General features: G+C 44.6%; 1 protein-coding gene across 3 annotated transcripts in view; it reads left to right on the top strand.

Annotated features, from left to right (window-relative positions):
- The window catches only part of slit2 (slit homolog 2 (Drosophila)), an 850,855-nt gene that overhangs the window by 482,780 nt on the left and 345,420 nt on the right, over positions 1–22,655 (top strand). For all 3 annotated transcript variants that reach the window (XM_070870756.1, XM_070870755.1, XM_070870754.1), the window contains 5 exons: positions 29–100; positions 290–361; positions 1,890–1,961; positions 3,591–3,754; positions 4,963–5,087. In XM_070870756.1, coding sequence (XP_070726857.1) covers positions 29–100; positions 290–361; positions 1,890–1,961; positions 3,591–3,754; positions 4,963–5,087 — 505 coding nt within the window. The remainder of the gene's footprint in view (positions 1–28; positions 101–289; positions 362–1,889; positions 1,962–3,590; positions 3,755–4,962; positions 5,088–22,655) is intronic.

Below are 22,655 nucleotides of genomic sequence, written 5' to 3'. Positions count from 1 at the left end.
TGCTAACTTTACTCACTGTGTTTTCCAGTGATTTGAGTAACAACAGAATCAGTACATTGTACAACCAGAGCTTCAGCAACATGACCGAGCTCCTGACCTTGTAAGTATTAACCCTCAATATTAATTTGGCACTAAACCAGGACTCCCCTGTGTTGGCTGTAGAAACGCTGATCAAACTGGCTGTGTCAACTCCATGGCAGGTTTTCACAATAGCGCAATATTTGACCCTACCTTCATATACCTTCATTACTTTCATATTTTCTCCAACATTACATTTTTGTTTTCACAGAATTCTTAGTTATAACCGGCTCAGGTGTATTCCAGTTCGAGCATTCAATGGTTTGAAGTCCCTGCGGTTATTGTAAGTACAAGAAAAGATCAGATAGTTCCTATTGACGTTATTTTAAATGATGCAGCTAACTGTTACTAGTATCTCTGTAAGCTTAATGAACTTTTGGTTTTGCCAGCCTCTTCCCTCCTACCAATTAATGCTGTAACTTCAGCTGTCTTTAAATTGGTTCTGTGCCGTGCTAGTGTCACCAGCCCTCCCTCCCCCCACTTGTGCTATCAGCTACGACTTAGCGCTGAGAAGACCTGAGCCAGAAATGTCCTTGGAGCTGCTCCCACTCCACTGCCATAAATTTGTTCCTGTGTATAAACAGCGTTTCTGCTGCAATTCTGACAGTTATGACAGCAGAGTGGGAGCAACTCTGAGGAAATTCCAGACCCTGATATTCGTGAATCTGGCAATTTTAGGTTCGGGTTGCCAACAGAATTAATATAAAGACAGCTTTCTCCATCTCAGTCCGGCTTTCAATTGGAGTTGTTTGTAGAATTTCACTGGCTGGTTACCCAAGTGAGTTGGCTGAGGCCAATCACAAGTTATGGGGGCTGGTGGTCATTCGCATACTTAAAAACAAGCAAACCAATTTACAGAGAGTAATATTGGGCGGAGTGTAAAATCAACATTCCACCCAAACCCATGGGTTTTCCTCCTGGCGAGTTAGATTGAAATTAGTCCCAATAAGTGAGTGGATAGAGTTTCAGAAGATACCAGAAAGCCCTGAGCTAAGTAGATGTAGTTCCAGGGGTTCGATCAGATTTGTTAGTTGAGTTCGGTGGCCATGCTGTTGATAACATCACAGTATGTGAAATACCTTTTCCTCATGGCTAAAATCTGACAACAATTCTGTTTGCTTTTTATTTGCACTCATGCAGGATTAGTGAAAAACCAGGCCCATGAAAATGTACTCACAGTAGCCAGAACTTAGTGTTGTATTGGAGACTTTATTTTTCTCCAGTCGTGATCGAGTTGAGAAGGAGATAAGCTGACTCAAGTTAAGGCGCTTTAACAGTGGCAATTTCTTTATAGTTTGCAATATGGGAAACCATTGACTCCCTGCATTTACACTCCAAAATTGACTCCCCTTTCCCCGTGACAGAACAGCCACAAAGAACGGTGGATCTATGGGGCAATTTTAACCGAACATACTCATTGGGAAACTGATGAGATCGGTTGCTACACTGGTTTTACACACCACATTGCTCTACATTGAAGTCAATGGCGGGTATTACTGGGCAAGGTGCTAAAACTACCATTCCATCCGTGCCGTGGGTTTCCCACCGGTGAGTTAGGTTTAAATGAGTCCAATGATTCTATGATTGGTATGAAAATGCCAGATTTAGCAATGTAAACTTGCCGAGCCAACACACAAGCAGTGGTCTCCCACAATTCAAACTAAACAAACACCAGTGATGAAATACCCAACAGTTGACGGCACTCTAACCTGTAATTCAGCCGAAGATGCAAATAGTGCCTGATTGCTGCTTGAGAGGCTGAGTAGCTCTCAGCGAGATTGCATTAATTGTTCATTATAACCATTTTCCAGGTCTTTGCATGGGAATGACATCTCAACTATTCCTGAAGGAGCTTTTAATGACCTCTCATCGCTGTCACATTTGTAAGTACAGACTTCAATAAGACCAAGTTATTATTTCAACATTTCTTGGATAAGTATAGCATTTTTTCTGGTCTGGGCTTTAAGCGGATAGAATTCCCCCTCAACTTGGATTTGAACATCTTCAAGTAGACTATACTCTGTATGACAGAAAGGTGATGAAATCCAAAGACAACAATCTGATAGGTGTACAGGTGCAGTGTCGAGAATCTGGAACACTTGGGACCAAGGCCATTCTGGATTCTGGGCTTTTATAGTCTTTCGATCATCTTTCTGACATCACGAATCCGGAAACACTTGGTTCGTGTATTTCCGAATTTTGGAATGTCAGAAAAGGGAGGGGGGGCCAAGGAGCTGTTTGGGCCGGTCGGCCCCATTGATGAGGTCTTCAGGTGGGGCACCATCAAGGAGGAGGTGTTCGGGCGGATTCCGAAACTCCGGATTCTCGACCTGCACCTGTATTCTTTTCCTTCGGAAGAAAAAATGGTTCTGATAGTTTTACAAGTTAATGTTATATTTCCTTTGGCACGGAAAGTTATAATGTTAAGTTCGATATGCTGAACCAAATTACACAGATAATATTTTGCTTTGAATAGATTGATTCTCTTGTTTATTATGAATTTAAGTTGAATGGAGTTATACAGATGTGCGATACAATGATACAGAATTTGAACTGTTTTTGCTCTTTCTTCATTCAGAATATTATGGAAGTGAAATTGATCTTTGGCGGTAGTATAAAATCAGCGTTAGCGAATCAGCCGCCCGTTTTACACCCCACCTGAATTTCTATTCAATGATTTCAATGGAAAATAAAATTGGGCATGGTTTGATATGGGCTGCCGATTCACTATCATCCAATATGCACTACTGCTGAAGACTGATTTCACCCTCTGTGTTTTAATTTTCACAGAAAGGAAAGTTGAAGAGTGTTTAAATACATCACAAAGATGCATAGCAGCGTATATCTTAATATTGTAGCAGCTGTAGACGAAATGGTCTCGAGAAAACATGCATTCATAAAATTGAACCAGTGTTGCTAGATCAGTAGTACAACATCTGAGGCTGTCGTCCTAAATCTGTGTAGTGCTCTAATCGAGTCACACCTTGAGTACTGTGTTCAGTTCTGTTACTGAACCACAAGGGAAACATCCAAACATCAAAGCAACGTAGAAAAGATCCATGAGACTGATTCTCCCTAATCTCAGTGGACTGAAGTATGAAGAAGGATTAGAAAAACTCAGGCTCTGCAGCTTTAAAAGAAGGTGAATGGAGAGGGAGGGGCATTATGGAGATAAATAATGAGATTAATTAGAATAGAAAATGTTAATTCGGGGCACAGTTTCAAGAAAAAACAGCGCCAAGGAATATAGGTACAAACTAATAAAACGCAAGTTCACGACTGATGCCAGGAAGCACTTCACAGTATGAGTGATCAATGCCTGGAGTGGTCCTCCAGGGATTGGGGTGGAGGCCAAAACTTTGGAATTCTTTTAGATGAAGTGATGGGGGGCCCATTTGGTCTCGATTGAAGAGTGAGTTAGATGGGACAAGTAATGTATGTATTTTTGTGATCTTTTATGTTCACATTCTGGTGTACAGAAAAACAATGAAGCAATTGTCTTGTCTTTGCAGGGCCCTTGGTGCAAACCCACTGTACTGTGACTGTAACATGCAGTGGCTGTCTGACTGGGTAAAGTCAGGCTACAAAGAGCCAGGCATAGCTCGTTGTGCTGGGCCTGGTGACATGACAGACAAGCTCCTGCTCACCACTCCTTCCAAGAAATTTGAATGTCAAGGTAATGCCATCAATTCGGTTTAGTAGTGAGTGTATGTCAAAAGTGTCTTTGTATTGGAGTGAAGAGATTAAATCAGAACTTTCTAATGTAGATTATCTGTCAGATTGACTTTCTGTGTACTGATTGACTAATAACTATTTGGTTGGGGTTGACTGGTTATACTTATAATGAGGAGCTCTGACATTAGCTTTCAGATGAAGCTTTTTGTAACTTTTAATTGCCCTTCGACTTTCTTTGGTTGCATGCAATCTAACACTCTTTAATCTTTCACTTGTGACCTTTGACATCCTGTGCCCTGCCAATAGAGATTCCAGGGCCTTGCGGTTTTCTGGTGCCAGGTAAGACAGCTGACCCACCCCTGGCAATAATGGATGGTGTTGAACATAGACCTTCTGCCTCTCCTTAAATGTGATCCCCCAAAAGTACCTTATCCTCAAACAGACTTGTTTTCCTTAGATTCCAATGTCCATTTGATGCGCATATACAGTTATGCACTGTCAGTCCGACTTCTGACCTTAAATACGTGGTGCATGAGTTTAAGCCTAAATTGAAAGATGATTGTGAAATAAATGTTTGTCTTTTTTGAATGTTGTATTGCCTTTATTGTACATTTTTGAAATATTATTGTCAATAATAGAGTATATTTCACAATTAGTACAATATTCTCTTCTAAGCAAAAATCTTGGATTATTTATTTCATTGTGTGTGATATAATCCACAATTGTATCTTCGTCAATGGCGATATGTTGATATGTGCCTTTGAAATTAGAGCAAAAATGTTTTCTGCAGCAAAATTGCACAATAAAATAAAAATGTTTTGTTAAAATATGATTAAATTAGATTAATTTTAGTTTAGTTAGTTTAGAACGGGGGTCCTAACCTTCTTGTATTAGTACTGTGCTGATTATTGGATCCTATTGAAGTCTGAAGATCAGTCATTTATTTGCATTTGTTTATTTCTGTCCACTATTATTTATCAGATTGTGATGGAGTTTAGGTCATTTGTGGTTATGAGTGTTCCCATCATTTTGGCGATTCTGCAATATTCTTTTGCCAAAGGTGCTATAAAGTAGACAAATGATGAGGAGCAGTGGTCAACCACAAAATGAAAAACCTTGTGATTTTTGCGAATGAAATTAGTTCTCACTTTTCGTATTTACCTTCCAGGTATCATTTGCTTGACTTACACAAGTATTTTACTTTTCAAGGTCCCATTGACATCAACATTCTAGCCAAGTGTAATCCTTGTCTTTCCAACCCATGTAAAAATGATGGCACTTGCAACAATGACCCAGTGGATTTCTATAGGTGCACCTGTCCTTATGGATTCAAGGTATGTTCACATGTTGCACAGAACAATAACAATTCCAGTTCTGCTATATCATAAATATGTCATCATCCAACTGCCCATGTGCATGTGGTGGGAAGAGTAGGTTACTGTTGCTGTGTTTCATGTGGGACTTAATTTACAAACTTCGAATCTAACATGTACAACAGAGTCAGGCTCGGGATCTGGTTACCCATCATCTTGTATGCTACATATAAAATAATGGCTGATGAATGACTAACATTTTTGGTCTAGGACATGCAATGACTTCATTTGTTATTTTAGAGAAAAAAGAATATTTATTCCATCAAGTCTACTTTTCCCAAAACACCACGGACTATTTGACCTGTTGTCACACTTTTCTAGCCTATTTAATCTCCTGAAGGTTTCAAGAAGACAATGCTCCTTAAATTTCTCCCTGAAGATAGTTGAGCAAAAGATCCAGATATTGATTCAACATTATATATTATTCAGCTCTAATTACATGCATTCTTCAGATGATATTCCCTTGGTCACCAGGACGAGGAACAAAAATTTAATAAGAGCATAAGAAATAGGAGCAGGAGTAAGCCATATGACCCCTCGAGCCTGCTCTGCCATTCAATAAGATCTGGCTGACCTCATGGCTGATCTGCTCATGGACTCAGCTCCACTTCCGAGCCCGTTCCCCATAACCCCTTATTCCCTTATCAGTTAAGAAATTGTCGATCTCAGTTTTAAATCCATTCAATGTCCCAGCTTCCACAGCACTCTGAGGCAGTGAATTCCACAGATTTACAACCCTCAGAAAAAATTTCTCCTCGTCTCTGTTTTAAATGGGTGACCCCTTATTCTAAGATTATGCCTTCTAGTTCTAGCCTCTCCTATCAGTGGAAACATCCACTCTGCATCCACATTGTCTAGCCCCCTCATAATCGCATACGTTTCGATAAGATCACCTCTCATTCTTCTGAATTCCAGTGAGTAGAGGCCCAACCTACTCAACCTTACCTCATAAGTCAACCCCCCTCATCTCTGGAATCAACCTAGTGATCCTTCTCTGAACTGCCTCCAAAGCAAGTATATCCTTTCGTAAATATGGAAACCAAAACTGCAGTATTCCAGGTGTGGCCTCACCAATACCCTGTATAACTGTAGCAAGACTTCCCTGCTTTTATACTCCATCCCCTTTACAATAAAGGCCAAGATTCCATTGACCTTCCTGATCACTTGCTGTACCTGCATACTAACCTTTTGTGTTTCATGCACAAGTACCCCCAGGTCCCGCTGTACTGCAGCACTTTGCAATCTTTCTCCATTTAAATAATAACTTGCTCTTTGATTTTTTTCTGCCAAAGTGCGTGACCTCACACTTTCCAACATTATACTCCATCTGCCAATTTTTTTCCTACTCACTTAGCTTCTCTTCTCTATGTCCTTTTGCAGATTTTTTTGTGCCCTCCTCACACATTGCTTTTCCTCCCATCTTTATATCATCAGCAAAATTGGCTACGTTACTCTCGGTCCCTTCTTCCAAGTCGTTAATATAGATTGTAAATAGTTGGGGTCCCAGAACTGATCCCTGTGGCGCCCCACTAGTTACTGATTGGTTCATTCTCAGGTTGGCATTCATCCCGACTCTCTGTTTTCTGTTAGTTAGCCAATTCTCAATCCATGCTACTATATCACTCTCAACCCTGTGATCTTTTATCATGTGCAGCAACCTTTTATGTGGCACCTTGCCAAATGCCTTCTGGAAGTCCAAATACACCACATCCACTGGTTCGCCTTTATCCACCCTGTTCGTTACATCCTCAAAGAATTTCAGCAAATTTGTCAAACATGACTTCCCCTTCATAAATCCATGCTAGTTCTGCCTGACCGAATTTTGCTTTTCCAAATGTCCTGCTACTGCTTCTTTAATAATGGACTCCAACATTTTCCCAACCACAGATGTTAGGCTAACTGGTCTATAGTTTCCTGCTTTTTGTCTGCCTCCTTTTTTAAATAGGAGCGTTACATTTGCAGTTTTCCAATCTGCTGGGACCTCCCCAGAATCCAGGAAATTTTGTTAAATTACAACCAATGCATTCACTATCCCTGCCGCTACTTCTCTTAAGACCCGAGGATGCAAGCCATCAGGTCCAGGGAATTTACCTGCCTTTAGTCCCATTATCTTACTGAGTACCACCTCCTGAGTGATTGTGATTCTGTTAAGTTCCTACCCCCCTATATCCCCTTGACTATTCACTGTTGGGATATTGTTAGTGTCCTCTACCATAAAGACTGATACAAAATATTTGTTCAGAGTTTCTGCCATCTCTATGTTCCCCATTATTAATTCCCCGGTCTCGTCCTCTTCAATAAGCTTCAGTCCCATTCTTCACCAGATATTTACCCAACTGTTTTTGCTTGGAGGCTGTGCAGCATCTACTATTCAATGGGGGGACAAAATCCTCGTGATCATAAGTCTCACTGCAGGCTTGTTAATTTTATACTTATTAGTCCTGGACTTATGCGGTTTAAACTCATCATCATATGCAGTCCCTTGGAGTCGAGGATGACTTGCTTCCACACTAGAAATGAGTTATCAGGTGACTGAAGAGTCCAATGTGGGACCTACAGTCTCTGTCGCAGGTGGGGCAGATGGTGGTTGAAGGAACAGGTGAATGGGGAGCTTGGGTTGCCACGCGCACCTTCCGCTGTCGACGCTTGGCTTCAGCTTGCTCCCGGCAAAGAGACTCGAGGTGTTCGGCGCCTTCCCGGATGTTTTCCCCCATTGTTGCGGTCTTGGGCCAGGGATTCCCAGGTGTCGGTGGGGATGTTACATTTTTTCAAGGAGGCTTTGAGTGTGTCCTTGAAGCCTTACTTCTGCCCACCTGGGGCTTGCTTGCCGTGTCAGAGCTCCAAGTAGAGCGCTTGTTTTGGGAGTCTCGTGTCAGGCATTCAGACGATGTGGCCTGTTTAGTGGAGGTGATCGAGCGTGGTCAGTGCTTCGATGCTGGGTATATTGGCCTGAGCGAGGACACTGACGTTAGTGCGCCTATCCTACCAATGGATTTGCAGCATCTTGCGGAAGCAGCGTTGGTGGTACTTCTCCAGTGTTTTAAGGTGCCTGCTGTACATAGTCCATGTCTCTGAGCCATACAGGAAGGTGGGTATCACCACTTCTCTGTAAACCATGACTACTTACATTCACAGTAACCATGGCTTCTGGAATATTAAATACGTGGATCATGTCTCTTTTCTGCAGTGAGAATTAATGTTAATGGATGGAAAATCACAGGTTGTGGGGCCACATTTCCTGGCTTGTGCTCTTTGCTAGGAGAGGCCGATCGCAGAATCAGCCACATGATTTTATAACAAACAAGGCTATTATTTTGGGTGAACAGTTTGCATTGTTGAATCAAGATGAGTAAACTACATTTGCGAAGAGACTGTAGACAAGGGAGGGTAACAAATGGACAACCTGTCACAGTTTAAGTGTTAGAGGAAATAATCTGTAAGCGTCCAGAATTCTTCAAACTTTCTGCCGGTCTAACTCTGGTGGGTGACCACTGTAACATCCTGCAAACAGCGAGGACCCACTTGTCTCCACCATTTCTGGAAGTTTCCTCTTTGCTTTGTAAAGAATAGAATTTCCATCCAGCCCTTTTAAGACGATTGATGGTTGGGAGCTGAGATAGGGCAGGGTTTCTCTAAACCAGGAATTCCCACGCCTGGTCTTGGAAGGGTACCTGGCATAGTAGTGGTGGCCAGTACACTGAATAAGTGGAAGCATACCAAGGGCATATGTGCACCCAGCCGGTGGAGTCCAGGCCAGGCTAGCAGTATGACTACACCTCCGAGGGATAAAAACTTAAAGAAAAAATTGATGCAGAGGACCGACATTGCAAAGATCAACATGGAGTTTTGGCAAACCACACTACCCCCAGGCAGACACTGAGATTTCTGGCATGCATGGGCAAGCAGGTGCCAGTGATGTACCCAAAGTGGTGCTTGCACCCACCTGATCAATGAGGTACCCTCGCACTGATCCTGCAAATTCTGGAAGGGTCAAAGCTGGAGGGCACCACAATGTGCGATCCTAGTGTAACCCCTGGGATTCCACCCATGGAATTCTAGGGCCCATGTATTTACAATATAATGTACATGTCAAGTATTTAACTGTCATTGTAACCCATGTATAAACTGACCTAAGTTGTACACCGTGAGAACATTGACCACTAGGTGGTGAACTTGTGGGAGACACTCCTAACCTGGACTTTCAGGTATAAAAAGGGAAGCTCCACCCACCTTCAACATTCAGTGCTGGCTAATAAAGGTTACTGGTCACAGAGTGACCTTCTCTCAAGTATGGGCCTCGTGTGCATTTATACTGTATAGTAAGGACATATTATTGGCAACGAGAAACTGGGATTTAAACCAAGTGAGCATGACCACTAGCAGCACAGACAAGAGGTACTGTATTGGTGATGATTGGGACGATTTTATTGAGAGACTACAGCAAAGTTTCGTCACTAAGGAATGGCTGGGACAGGATTCGGTCGACAAACGCAGGGCTCATCTCCTGACGGTTTGTGGATCCAGGACATACTCCCTGATGAAGGACCTTCTAGCGTCAGAGAAGCCGGTGGACAAGACTTTTGAAGAGCTCAGTAAGATGATCGGGGAACACTTTAAACCAGCGAGCAGCATGCACATGGCGAGACACCGGTTTTACACGCACTGGCGGCGAGAAGGGCAAAGCGTTCCAGACTTTGTGGCAGATCTCCGGCGACTGGCGAGCCTATGTAAGTTCCCAGATGCATGCAGAGCGGAGATGCTGCGAGACTTTTTTATTGAGGGCATTGGGCACGCTGGGGTTTTCAGGAAACTGATTGAGACCAAAGACTTGACCCTGGAAACGGCGGCTTTGATGGCCCAGACATTTATCTCAGGGGAGGAAGAGACCAGAATGATGTTTGACAAAAATCTTGCAGCAAATGGACAGGGAGTCAACATTGTTAACGCGGCTCATAGTTCTCCAGGCAGACAGTGGCAATCGGACATGCCCGAGCATGTAGTCGAACCCAAAGGGGGAGTTTAACAGAGACAATGGCTAGCTGAATGGCGATTCATGCCATCGCAAGGGACAATGCGACCAGTAATGGGGCCATCAACACCCGTTAATGGTGCGCTTAAGGACAGTTACAGAGACAGTCAGAGACGATCGACTGATAATGGACCTTTTGTTTCCAACAACGGTTCATGTTGGATGTGTGGAGGCAAACACCCAGCCAGAGCTTTCAGGTATCAGCAATATACCTGCAGAAACTGCAACGTCAGCGGTCACTTGGCGTGTATGTGCAGGAAGCCTGCAGCCAGGTTGATGTACAAGGAGGACGGGGACGATGTAAGCCCTATGAGGCCAAATGGACATGGGGGAAGTTGCTGGAAGCTGAAGTTCAGCGAGTACATGTGGAGCACATATACAGTTCATATACCAGGACGCCACCGATAATGATGAAAGTGCTCCTCAATGGCATCCCAGTATCAATGGAGCTAGACACAGGGGCTAGCCAGTCCCTGATGAGTATCAAACAGTTCGACAAGTTGTGGGCGTCCAAAGCCAGGAGGCCAAAATTATTGCCAATTGATGCACAGCTACGGACATATACAATGGAGATCATTCCGGTGCTAGGCAGCGCCATGGTAGTCGTGACCCACAAAGATTTGGAGAACAGGTTGCCACTCTGGATTGTCCCGGGGGACGGTCCCGCACCGCTGGGGAGGAGTTGGCTTGCTGTCATGAACTGGAAATGGGGTGATGTCAATGCAATTTCTTCTGTGGAGCGAATATCATGCTCACAGGTCCTGGACAAATTTGACTCACTATTTCAACCCGGCATTGGCACTTTCATGGGGACCAAGGTAGTGATTCACATAAACCCGGACGCCAGGCCAGTACACCACAAGGCCAGAGAGGTGCCGTACGTGATGCGGGAAAAGATAGAAGGCGAATTGGACCGCCTACTGAGGGAAGGCATCATCTCTCCAGTCGAATTCAGTGATTGGGCGAGACCGATTGTGCCGGTGCTCAAGGCGGATGGGTTGGTCAGGATATGTGGTGATTACAAGGCCACCATCAATCGGGTGTCACTCCAAGACCAGTACCCGCTACCGAGAGCAGAGGACCTCTTTGCGATGCTATCCGGTGGCAAACTTTTTTCAAAATTGGATCTGACCTCAGCTTACATGACCCAGGAGCTGGTGAGTGAGTCGAAGAAGCTGACCACCATCATGACACACAAAGGGTTTGAGTACAACAGATATCCGTTTGAGATTAGCTCGGCCGCCGCGATCTTTGGAAAGCCTCCTCAAGTCGATTCCAAGGACAGTGGTTTTTCAAGACAACATCCTCATCATGGGTTGTGATACTAAAGAACACCTCTGCAACCTGGAGGAGGTGCTACGCAGACTGGACCGGGTAGATCTGCGACTGAAAAAGGTGAAGTGCGCCTTCCTAGCTCCAGAGGTAGAATTCCTGGGGATGAGGGTAGCAGTAGACGGGATCAGACCTACTGCGTCCAAAACAGAAGCAATCCAGAGAGCACCCAGACCCGTAATACGACGGAGCTGCATTAGTTCCTGGGGCTCCTGAACTATTTTGGTAACTTTCTTCCCAAATTGAGCACGCTATTAGAGCCACTACACGTGCTCCTAAGCAAAGGTCGCGAATGGGTCTGGGGGGGACAGCCAGGAAAGGGCTTTTGATAGAACACGCAATTTGTTCTGCTCCAATAATCTGTTAACGCTATATGACCCATGTAAGAAACTCGTTTTAACATGCGACGCATCATCCTATGGGGCCGGGTGTGTGTTGTAGCATGTTAATGCCAAGGGTTAGTTACAGCCAGTAGTTTATGCCTCCATGAGTCTGTCCCAGGCAGAACGGGGCTACGGGATGGTAGAAAAGGAAGCGCTTGCATGTGTATATGCTGTAAAAAAAAATGCACCAATACTTGTTTGGCAGGAAATTTGCGCTGGAGACAGATCACAAACCCCTAACCTCCCTTTTGGCCACAACAAGGTCATAAATGCAAATGCATCAGCCCGCATACAGAGGTGGGCACTCACGTTAGCCGCCTATGACTATTCAATCTGAATTAACTGTGTCACTCTCCATCTTAATGAAGAATTCTACCATATTATGGTCACTCTTCCCGAAGCAGATTCGCACGACCAGATTGCTAATTAATCATCTCTTGTTACACAAGACCCAGTCGAGGATGGCCAGCTCTCTAGTTGGTTCCTCGACATATTGGTCTAGAAAACCATCCCTTATACACTCCAGGAAATCCTCCTCCACAGTACTGGTTCCAATTTGGTTAGCCCAATCAATATGCAGGTTAAAGTTATCCATGATAACTGCTGTATCCTTATTGCACGCGTCCCTAATTTCCTGTTTGATGCCATCCCCAACTTCCCCACTACTGTTTGGAGGTCTGTACACAACTCCCACTAACATTTTCTGCCCTTTGGTGTTTCGCACCTCTACCCATATACATTCCACATCATCCAAGCTAATGTCCTTCCTTACGATTGCATTAATCTCCTCTTTAGCCAGTAACGCTACCCCACCTCCTTCTCCTTCCTGTCTACCCTTCCTGAATATTGAATACCCTGGATGTTGAGTTCCCAGCCTTGGTTACCCTGGAGCCATGTCTCCGTAATCCCAATTACATCATATCCATTAACAGCTATCTGTGCAGTTAATTCATCCACCTTATTATGAATGCTCCTCGCATTGAGACTCAGAGCCTTCAGGCTTGTTTTTTTAAAACTCTTTGTCCTTTTAGAATTATGCTTTAATGTGGCCCTATTTGATTTTTGCCCTTGATTTCTCTGCCCTCCACTCTTGTTTTTCTCCTTCCTACCTTTTGCTTCTGCCCCCTTTTCACTTCCCTCTGCCTCCCTGCTTAGATTCCCATATCCCTGCCATATTAGTTTAAACCCTCGCCAACAGCACTAGCAAACACTCCGCCTAGGACATCGGTTCCGGTCCTGCCCAGGTGCAGACTTTCCGGTTTGTACTGGTCCCACCTCCCCCAGAACCTGTTTCGATGTCCCAGAAATCCCTCCCCTTGCACCACTCCTCAAGCCTTTAACATTGAATTCACCCACTCTAAATTATACTTCCTTCTCACTCCTTGTGCACTTAATTGCACAATCCTTCAATCTGATTGGTTAAGGAGATACACTGTTGCTTGTCCTGTTCACTCAGATCCCAGATGCCTTGTTTATTTTGCTGCGATGTTATCTCCTCTCCCCCGTGGCATTGCTGCAGGCCACTGGGTCCCAGAGCATCACCCACCTTCATCTCCCTGACCACGGCTTCCGACTCTGAGGATGCTGGATCCTCTGTCACGTCCAGAGAAGTGTCCTCCACCTCCTCCTCTCCACTGACCTGCAGTGGAAGGCTGACATGCAGGCCCCTGGCCGTCTGAGTCATCATCTGAAAGCATAAAGCCAGAGAAGAGTGGTTACCTGCAGTGGAAAGGGCAAGGAATGGCAAACGCATTGTAGAATGCCAGTCTCATGGAAAGAGCTGAAGGATTGTGGTGTCAGGCCTAAGTGTCCTGCCGGATGCTGCAAAGGAACACAATATACCGTCACTGTCCGCAGGGGGGCCGGCCTCACCAATCGCCATGGCTCCAACGTGAACGCCCATCAGGGCCGAGTTGCGTTCCTCGAACGGAGTCAGGACCTGCAGGTCAGAGTCCCCTCCTGCAGTTCGCAGCTGCTCCCTGTGATTGTGGTCGAGCTTGTCTTATGAGATTAAAGAGGACGTCTGAGTTAGAGCCCTTCTATCAGTGTGTCCCATGTGCCTTACATAGTTTAGTAGGTGTAACTGTATGAGAGTCTTCACAGTTCGATGTAACTTCCATTGGCTTTGTGGACTTTCTGTGGGAATGCTTGAATTAGGGGTCCAGGACCTAACAGTAGCGGGGAGGATACCGTCTTTGAGACGCATATGAAGGCTGAGGAGTTAACAACATGATGGGTGGGTCTGCAGACCAAATAGCAAGGTTAACAGCGCATGTAGGCCCTTGCAGTGGGTGAGGCCTCAAATGGGAACCTTGCATCTGGCCTCACTCACGTGGAGCATGGATGCCGAAACATTACATTGAGCAGAGAGTGCACATTGAGCAGAGAGCTTATCACCTTGATTGTTCAAATTTAAGATACTCACCCTCCACAGCCGCATCATCTCTTTCCACTTTTGTAAGCATTGAGTGGCTGTCCTGGCCACCGTGTCACTCGCAGAAACTTGTTGTGAGATTTCCCTCCATAGGGCTCTGTGAGTTGGTACCCACTGCCTCTCCAGGGCATCAAGGAGTGCATCCAGGGCGGTGTCCGAGAACTGATGGAAACGCTGCTGCTGGGTCTGCCATGCTCAGTTCCTGAGTGAGTGCGTAGGAAGTGAATATATCCACAAGGTGCTAAAGCGCCCAATAAATTCCTCAATCGAATCCAGGTGGCGCCTCTATGTCTGTGCGCAGCTCCTAACTCCCGGATTTTGAACCCACGCCTAACGGCCCACTTAGCACAACGTAACGTCTCCAGGTAAGTATGCAACGCCATGATTTAACACTGCTATCAATTTTTTAGGCATCAACACTGAATTTTGCGTTTAGGGACCGCGCCTAACACGCGGCATTAAAGATTTCTCTCATGCGGTGACACCGCCTCAAAAATGGCGGTATCGAATTTCGACCCCTTAATTATTTTAGGAGGAGCACTGTCCTGCTTGATTCAATGTCAGTGATATATATGAGATATTCTAAATATGTGCTGTCTCATTTATCAGTTGCACTCTAAGGAGAAAAATTGGACATCGACAGAAACCTGCTGATGTCACCGCGGCCTCGGGTTTACGGCCACTGAAAATGGCTGCAGCGCTACCAGGCAAAACTTCACGCTGGGGGCTGGAAATTTGTAGCGCAGCGCTAACTTGCCATGTAATTCTCTCGTGGTGGTGCTGGTGGAGGCATCCGACCCGAAGTTCGCGTCCAGGAGCGGTGTTGCAGCTTCTTAAAGCCTCTGGGAGCAAGGCTGTGGAGTTCACAAGGAATTGTGGGCAATTAAAAGGGCTATGGGCTAGATTTTCCATTTTTTTTGCATGTATAACGCCCACTTAATGTCCATTTTACTGCTGAACTGACGTATAACGGCCATATATCGCCTATTTAGCCACAAAATGGAAACTGACGGGCATTTTTCGAAAACTTATTGCCGAGCGTTACTTTCCCCATGTGCATATCGGTGAGAAAAAATAATAGTGCCCGCCCACTTTTTTTGGGCGGGATCATCAGAATGGGCGAAATCAACACCCATAATATCACCCAGCATTAGTTTCCACACGGAATTAACACTGAAATTCAATAATAGTGGCATGATAGCTGTAAGAGCCTTAAATCAGGAGCTCATCAATGAGCGCTTTGTCTGAAAGAACGTTGGTGGTATTTACAAGGCTGACACACTGCTGGATGTGCAGCTCATACATCAGTGGTGGGCATCACCTTGGTGACAGTTAAAATTTAAGTTGATTGAAGTTAAGTGTAATTATACTCTTTGATATTAAGGAATCACCATTGTGTAACAGTGCACTATCTGAGCCAATGCGCAACAAGGTTTTGTTAAATAAAAAACATTTAAACCGAATATTTGTCTGAAATCATCAGTATTTCTGTAAAAAACAACCCTTCCCTGCCCCCCTGCCCCCCCCTCTCCGCTTCTCCTCCCCATCTCTTCCCCTTCCCCGCCTGACTCTAAATCGCCTGGCTGAGGAGCTCCTCAGGCGATGCTTCATTGTGAGGGGTGGGCGGGATGACGACCGAACCGCTGCTTGGACGGATACTGGAATACGGGAGAGATGGAGGATGGTCCTGAGGTGGGAATGTGCTCCGAGCCAGAAACAAGATGTTCTTCCTGGCTCTCGTGTCGTTGGCAATAGGGGTGCGGCACCTTGGGGTGCAGTGCAGCGCTCTGGGACCACTGGGAGCCCTCTGCCACCAGTGTTCCTGGCTACCAGCTCCAGGGACTCCACCATCCCTGCCATGTTATATCTTATTTGTTGGACAAAAACTCGGTGCCAACTATGTTCTTGGTGCTTAGTAGGCTTTTGCTGCTGGTGAATCTCCCTCGTGCCTCCCACAACAGCCAAACAAGCACACATCACAGCCACACACGCATTCAGTGCCTCTCTGCTCCCTCTCTCTTTCTGTCTCCTCTTCTGCGCATGTCATGATGACCCTTGATCTCCTGAATCGCGGGAATCGAGCATTGCCATGCCGTTGCTAAGGATGGCGACACTTTACGGCAGAAGGTCAGCGAGATTTAACGCTACCGCCCATTTCATATCGCTCGCGGTAATTTCAAAAATGGAGACAAGGTGCTTTGAGAATGGGTGAGAAGCCGGCGATCTGAAAACCCATTTTTACCGTCCACGCTGGAAATAACGCCCATTTTTGGGCGATATGCACAAAAGTGTAAAATCTAGCCCTATGAATTAAAGGAGCAATGCGTTCAGTACTAAACAAAATTAAAACCAAGCAAAAAAAAGCATTTTTCAGCCCTTACTGCCTTTCAAAAAAAAACATTAAAAATAAGTCCCATATGACATTCCAGCTCTTAAAGCTGAATTGTCTTCTGCATCTAAAAAATGGTAAAAGTACTTCAGCACTAACACAAGTGGCTTAGCAAGCCAGGGAAAGGATACCCAGGGCCTCGCTCGCAGCACTCCAGCTTTTGGGTCAACACTGCAAAAGAGGTCCTCTGCCCATAGGGGCCAGGGAGCCCTCCAGAAATAAGGATGTTGGACCACATCACCTAGGCCGTCACTGCCAGTAGAGTCACCCCCACCACCTGGCTCCAGTGCGCAAAGAAGCTTCATGTCCTCAGACCACTGGTCAAGGACAATTAATGCATCTTCAAAACCCATCTCCGACCAGCTGCACCACTAGCCTCACACACTGCTCAATGCACAACCCACATACAATCACTCACCTATCAATAATCTGTACCAATCATGATGCATAGCTCCCATTCCTAGCTTCATCTCACCCCATTGGTGGAGACGATGCAGGCCATTCTTGTCAGGGGCCTCTTTGATCCCTTGGCCAGCGGTGGGGCAGAAAGAATATAAGATGCTGGTATCCTCATACGTTATCCTCCTTCTCACATGCACCTCTTGGTTTCCCGCCCTCCCCTCACCACAACTGCACCCTTGTGCCTCCCTCATTTCATACACCCAAGAAATGCAGCTTGCCCAGCCAGTGGTCGGCCAAGAAGAGGGAGAGGAGAGTGAAGGAGAAGAAGACAATTGATTTGACACTCCCAGCCATCAGCTCCTCAAGGTCGACCAGCAAGACCATTTGCAGTGTCCCCCACCGAAAGTCAGTAGCCTTCCACCAACCATGCTGCAGCCACTGGGGTAACACTGCATGACATCAGTAGGATAGGCAAAGGCACACACAAGACACTTACTAAGGGAATTAATTTATTTCTTGAATAGACAGATGTATAAAGTTAGATTGGAAATTTGTCATGGCCAAGAGGACACTGTGATGGTCAGTAACAGAGGGAAGGTAAGGTTTGAGACAAATGTTGAAAGGGGAATTGGCATTATGGTCACTGGAATCACAGGTGGATGATTCTATCCTGGCCAGAAAGTGGCTGTCTGGGCTGCATCCTTCCTTCTGCTTCCTCCTCTTCTGCTTCCTGCTCTTTGGTTGCTTCTTCTCGGTGTCTTCCTCTCATGTTTATTCCTCTACTGTGTCTTCCTCTTCACTCTGCGAACGGATGCTGTAATTCTGACATGACAGCATAAAATGTTGGAAACACTCAGCTGGTCAGGCAGCATCTCAACCTGAGATGTGAACTCTGTTTCTCTCTCCACGAATGTTGCCTGACCTGCTGAGTATTTGTCTTCTCAGAAGCCTTCCTTTAACATTCGAGGCCTTGCAAGCATTTAGCAGTGTACACACTTTAAAAACTTTGAATACGTATTGCAGGATCGAAATTCGCACTGCTGAGGAACTTAAGAATGCCAGCGCTACTGGGACTTCCAAAATGGAGGACGTCGCGGGGTCCCGCCACCAGCTGGCAAAATAATAGGGGCTGCCGCTTACTTGACTTACCGCCACGCTAACGGGTCGTTCTAGGTTGGGAATTTCTCACCCTAAGTGTATTAACAATGGGTAAGATGGGGTTGGAAACTTTCACTCCCCTCCCTATTCATCGTGAAGTACTTAAGAATATAAGAAATAGGAGCAGGAGAAGGCCATGCAGCCCTTCGAGCCTGCTCCACCATACAATAAGATCATGGCTAATCTTCTCCCTCAAATCTACCTTCCCGCATTATCGCCATATCCATTGATTCCCTTAGTATCCAAAAATCTATCGATCTCTGTCTTGAATATACTCAACGACTAAGCCTCCACAGCCCTCTGAGATAGATAATTCCAAAGATTCACAATTCTTTGAGTGAAGAAATTTCTCCTCATCTAATTCCGAAATGGCCGATCCCTTATCCTGAGACTGTGACCCCTGGTTCTAGACTCTGCAGCCTGAGGAAACATCCTCCCAGCATCTACCCTAAGTCCCTTAAAATGTTATGCATTTCAATGAGATCACCTCTCATTCTTCTAAACTCTAGGGAATATAGACCTAGTGTATTCAATCTCTCCTCATAGGACAGTCCCCCCCCATCCCATGAATCAGACTAATGAACCTTTGTGGGACTCCCTCTATGGCAAGTATATCCTTCCATTGGTAAGGAGACCAAAACTGTATATAATACTCCAGGTGTGTTCTCACCAAGGCCCTTTTTAATTGCAGTAAGACTCATTTACTCTTATACTCCAATCCTTTTGTAATAAAGGCTAATATACCATTTGCTTTCCTAATTGCTTGCTGTAGCTGCATGTTAACTTTCTATGATTCATGTACAAGGACACCCAGGTTCACCTGAATACAATATTTCCCAATCTCGCACCATTTAAAAAATATTCTGCTTTTCTGTTTTTTCTACTAAAGTGGATAACTTCACATTTCTCCACATTATATTCCATCTGCCATGTTTTTGCCCACTCACGTAACCTCCTTTATCCCTTTGCAGCATCTTTGTGTCCTCCTCACAAGTTACTGTCCCACCTAGCTTTGTATCGTCAGCAAATTTGGATACATTATACTCGGTCCCCTCAACCAAATCATTGATATAGATTGTGAATAGCTGAGGCCCAAGCACTGATTCTTGCGTCACCCCACTAGTTACAGCCTGCCAAATCGAAAATGGCCCGCGTATTCCTACTCTGTGTTTTCTGTTTATTATCCAATCCTCAATCCATGCTAATATATTACCCCCAATCCCATGATCCCTAATTGTGTGCATAACCTCTCGTGTGGCATCTTAACAAGTGCTTTTTGAAAATGCAAATATGCTACATCCACTGGTTCCCCCTGCTAGTTACAACACCAAAAAACTGCAACAAATTTGTCAAACATGATTTCCCTTTCATAAATCCATATTGACTCAGTCCAATCATAGTACGATTTTGTAAGTGACCTATTACAAGGTGCCTTATAATGGGTTCTAACAATTTCCCTACTATTGATGCCAGGCTAACTAACCTATAGTTCCCTGTTTTCTCTCTCCCTCCTTTCTTGAGTAGCGGGTTTACATTTGTAGTAAATCCGTGGGGACCGTTCTAAATTCTAGGAAATTTTGGAAAATCAAAACTAATGCATCCACTATCTCTGTAGCCATCTATTTTAAAACTTAGGATGTAGGCCATCAGGTCCAGGGGATTTGTCGGCTTTTAGTCCTATTAATTTCCCCAGCACTATTTCTTACTGAAACTAATTTCTTTAAGTTACTCATTCTCCCCAGACCCTTAGTTCCTCACTATTTCCAGAATGGTTTTTGTGTCTTCTACCATGAAGACAGATACAAAGTTTTTGTTTAATGTCTCTGCCATTTCCTTATTCCCCATTATAATATCTCGCTAATCTCTTCCTATTTACATACCTTTTACAACCGGTTTTATGTCCCTTGCTAGTTAACTCTCATTCTATTTTCTCTCTCTTTATCAATTTCTTGGTCATCCATTGCTAAATTCTAAAATTCTCCCAATCCTATGGCTTACTAGTCTTTTTGACAACCTTATAAGCCTCTTCCTTTAACTTACTACCATCTTTATCTTCTCTTGTTAGTCACAGTTGGACCACTTTTCTCATGCATTTTTTATTCCTTAAGTGAATGGATATCCGTTGTGAATTATGAATTATTTATTTAATTGTTTACAATTGCTTATCGACTGTTGTATCTTTTAATCTAGTTTCCTAATCTATCTTAGCCAACTCGCTCCCCATACCTGTGTAGTTTGCTTTGTTCAGATTTAAGACGCTAGTTTCATACATATCTAAATCACTCTCAAACCCAATATAAAATTCTATCATATTATGATCATTCTTCTCCAGAGACTCTTTTACTACAAGGCTATTAATTAACTCTGTCTCATTGCACAAAACTAGATTTAAAATACCCTGTTCCCGAGTTGGTTCGTTGACATACTCATCTAGAAAACTATCTTGAATGCATTCCATGAACTCGTCCTTCATGCTATTACTGCCGCTATTACTGAAAATTTGGTTTGCCCAGTCTAGATGAAAATTAAAGTCTCCCATGATTACTGTATTACCCGTGTTACATGCACTTTTAATTTCCTGATTTATACTCTGCCCTACATTACAACTACTGTTCGGGGGGTTATAAACTACTCCCGCCAGTGTTTTCTGTTCCTTGTTGTTTGTTAGCTCCAACCAAACTGATTCTACTTCTTGATTTTCGGAGCTAAGATCCATCCTCTCTACTGTCATTCTCTCATCCTTTATTATCAATGCTGCCCTCTCCTCTTTTTCCATTTTTCCTATCTCTTCTAAAAGTCAAGTATCCTAGAATACTTGGTTTCCAACCTTGGTCATTGTGCAGCCATAGAAACATAGAAACATAGAAACATAGAAAATAGGTGCAGGAGTAGGCCATTCGGCCCTTCTAGCCTGCACCGCCATTCAATGAGTTCATGGCTGAACATTCAACTTCAGTACCCCATTCCTGCTTTCTCGCCATACCCCTTGATCCCCCTAGCAGTAAGGACCTCATCTAACTCCTTTTTAAATATATTTAGTGAATTGGCCTCAACAACTTTCTGTGGTAGAGAATTCCACAGGTTCACCACTCTCTGGATGAAGAAGTTCCTCCGCATCTCGGTCCTAAATGGCTTACCCCTTATCCTTAGACTGTGACCCCTGGTTCTGGACTTCCCCAACATTGGGAACATTCTTCCTGCATCTAACCTGTCTAACCCCGTCAGAATTTTATATGTTTCTATGAGGTCCCCTCTCATTCTTCTGAACTCCAGTGAATACAAGCCCAGTTGATCCAGACTTTCTTGATAGGTCAGTCCCGCCATCCCGGGAATCATAGAAACATAGAAACATAGAAAATAGGTGCAGGAGCAGGCCATTCAGCCCTTCTAGCCTGCACCGCCATTCAATGAGTTCATGGCTGAACATGAAACTTCAGTACCCCCTTCCTGCTTTCTCGCCATAACCCTTGATCCCCCGAGTAGTAAGGACTTCATCTAACTCCCTTTTGAATATATTTAGTGAATTGGCCTCAACTACTTTCTGTGGTAGAGAATTCCACAGGTTCACCACTCTCTGGGTGAAGAAGTTTCTCCTCATCTCGGTCCTAAATGGCTTACCCCTTATCCTCAGACTGTGACCCCTGGTTCTGGACTTCCCCAACATTGGGAACATTCTTTCTGCATCTAACCTGTCTAAACCCGTCAGAATTTTAAACGTTTCTATGAGGTCCCCTCTCATTCTTCTGAACTCCAGTGAATACAAGCCCAATTGATCCAATCTTTCTTGATAGGTCAGTCCCGCCATCCCGGGAATCAGTCTGGTGAACCTTCGCTGCACTCCCTCAATAGCAAGAATGTCCTTCCTCAAGTTAGGAGACCAAAACTGTACACAATACTCCAGGTGTGGCCTCACCAAGGCCCTGTACAACTGTAGCAACACCTCCCTGCCCCTGTATTCAAATCCCCTCGCTATGAAGGCCAACATGCCATTTGCTTTCTTAACCGCCTGCTGTACCTGCATGCCAACCTTCAATGACTGATGTACCATGACACCCAGGTCTCGTTGCACCTTCCCTTTTCCTAATCTGTCACCATTCAGATAATAGTCTGTCTCTCTGTTTTTACCACCAAAGTGGATAACCTCACATTTATCCACATTATACTTCATCTGCCATGCATTTGCCCACTCACCTAACCTATCCAAGTCACTCTGCAGCCTAATAGCATCCTCCTCGCAGCTCACACTGCCACCCAACTTAGTATCATCCGCAAATTTGGAGATACTGCATTTAATCTCCTCGTCTAAATCATTAATGTACAATGTAAACAGCTGGGGCCCCAGCACAGAACCTTGCGGCACTCCACGAGTCACTGCCTGCCATTCTGAAAAGTACCCGTTTAC

The sequence above is a fragment of the Pristiophorus japonicus genome, chromosome 2 (genome assembly GCF_044704955.1).
Source record: "Pristiophorus japonicus isolate sPriJap1 chromosome 2, sPriJap1.hap1, whole genome shotgun sequence".
NCBI classification, from domain to species: Eukaryota; Metazoa; Chordata; class Chondrichthyes; family Pristiophoridae; genus Pristiophorus; species Pristiophorus japonicus.
This window is presented reverse-complemented; position numbering and strand designations above follow the sequence as displayed.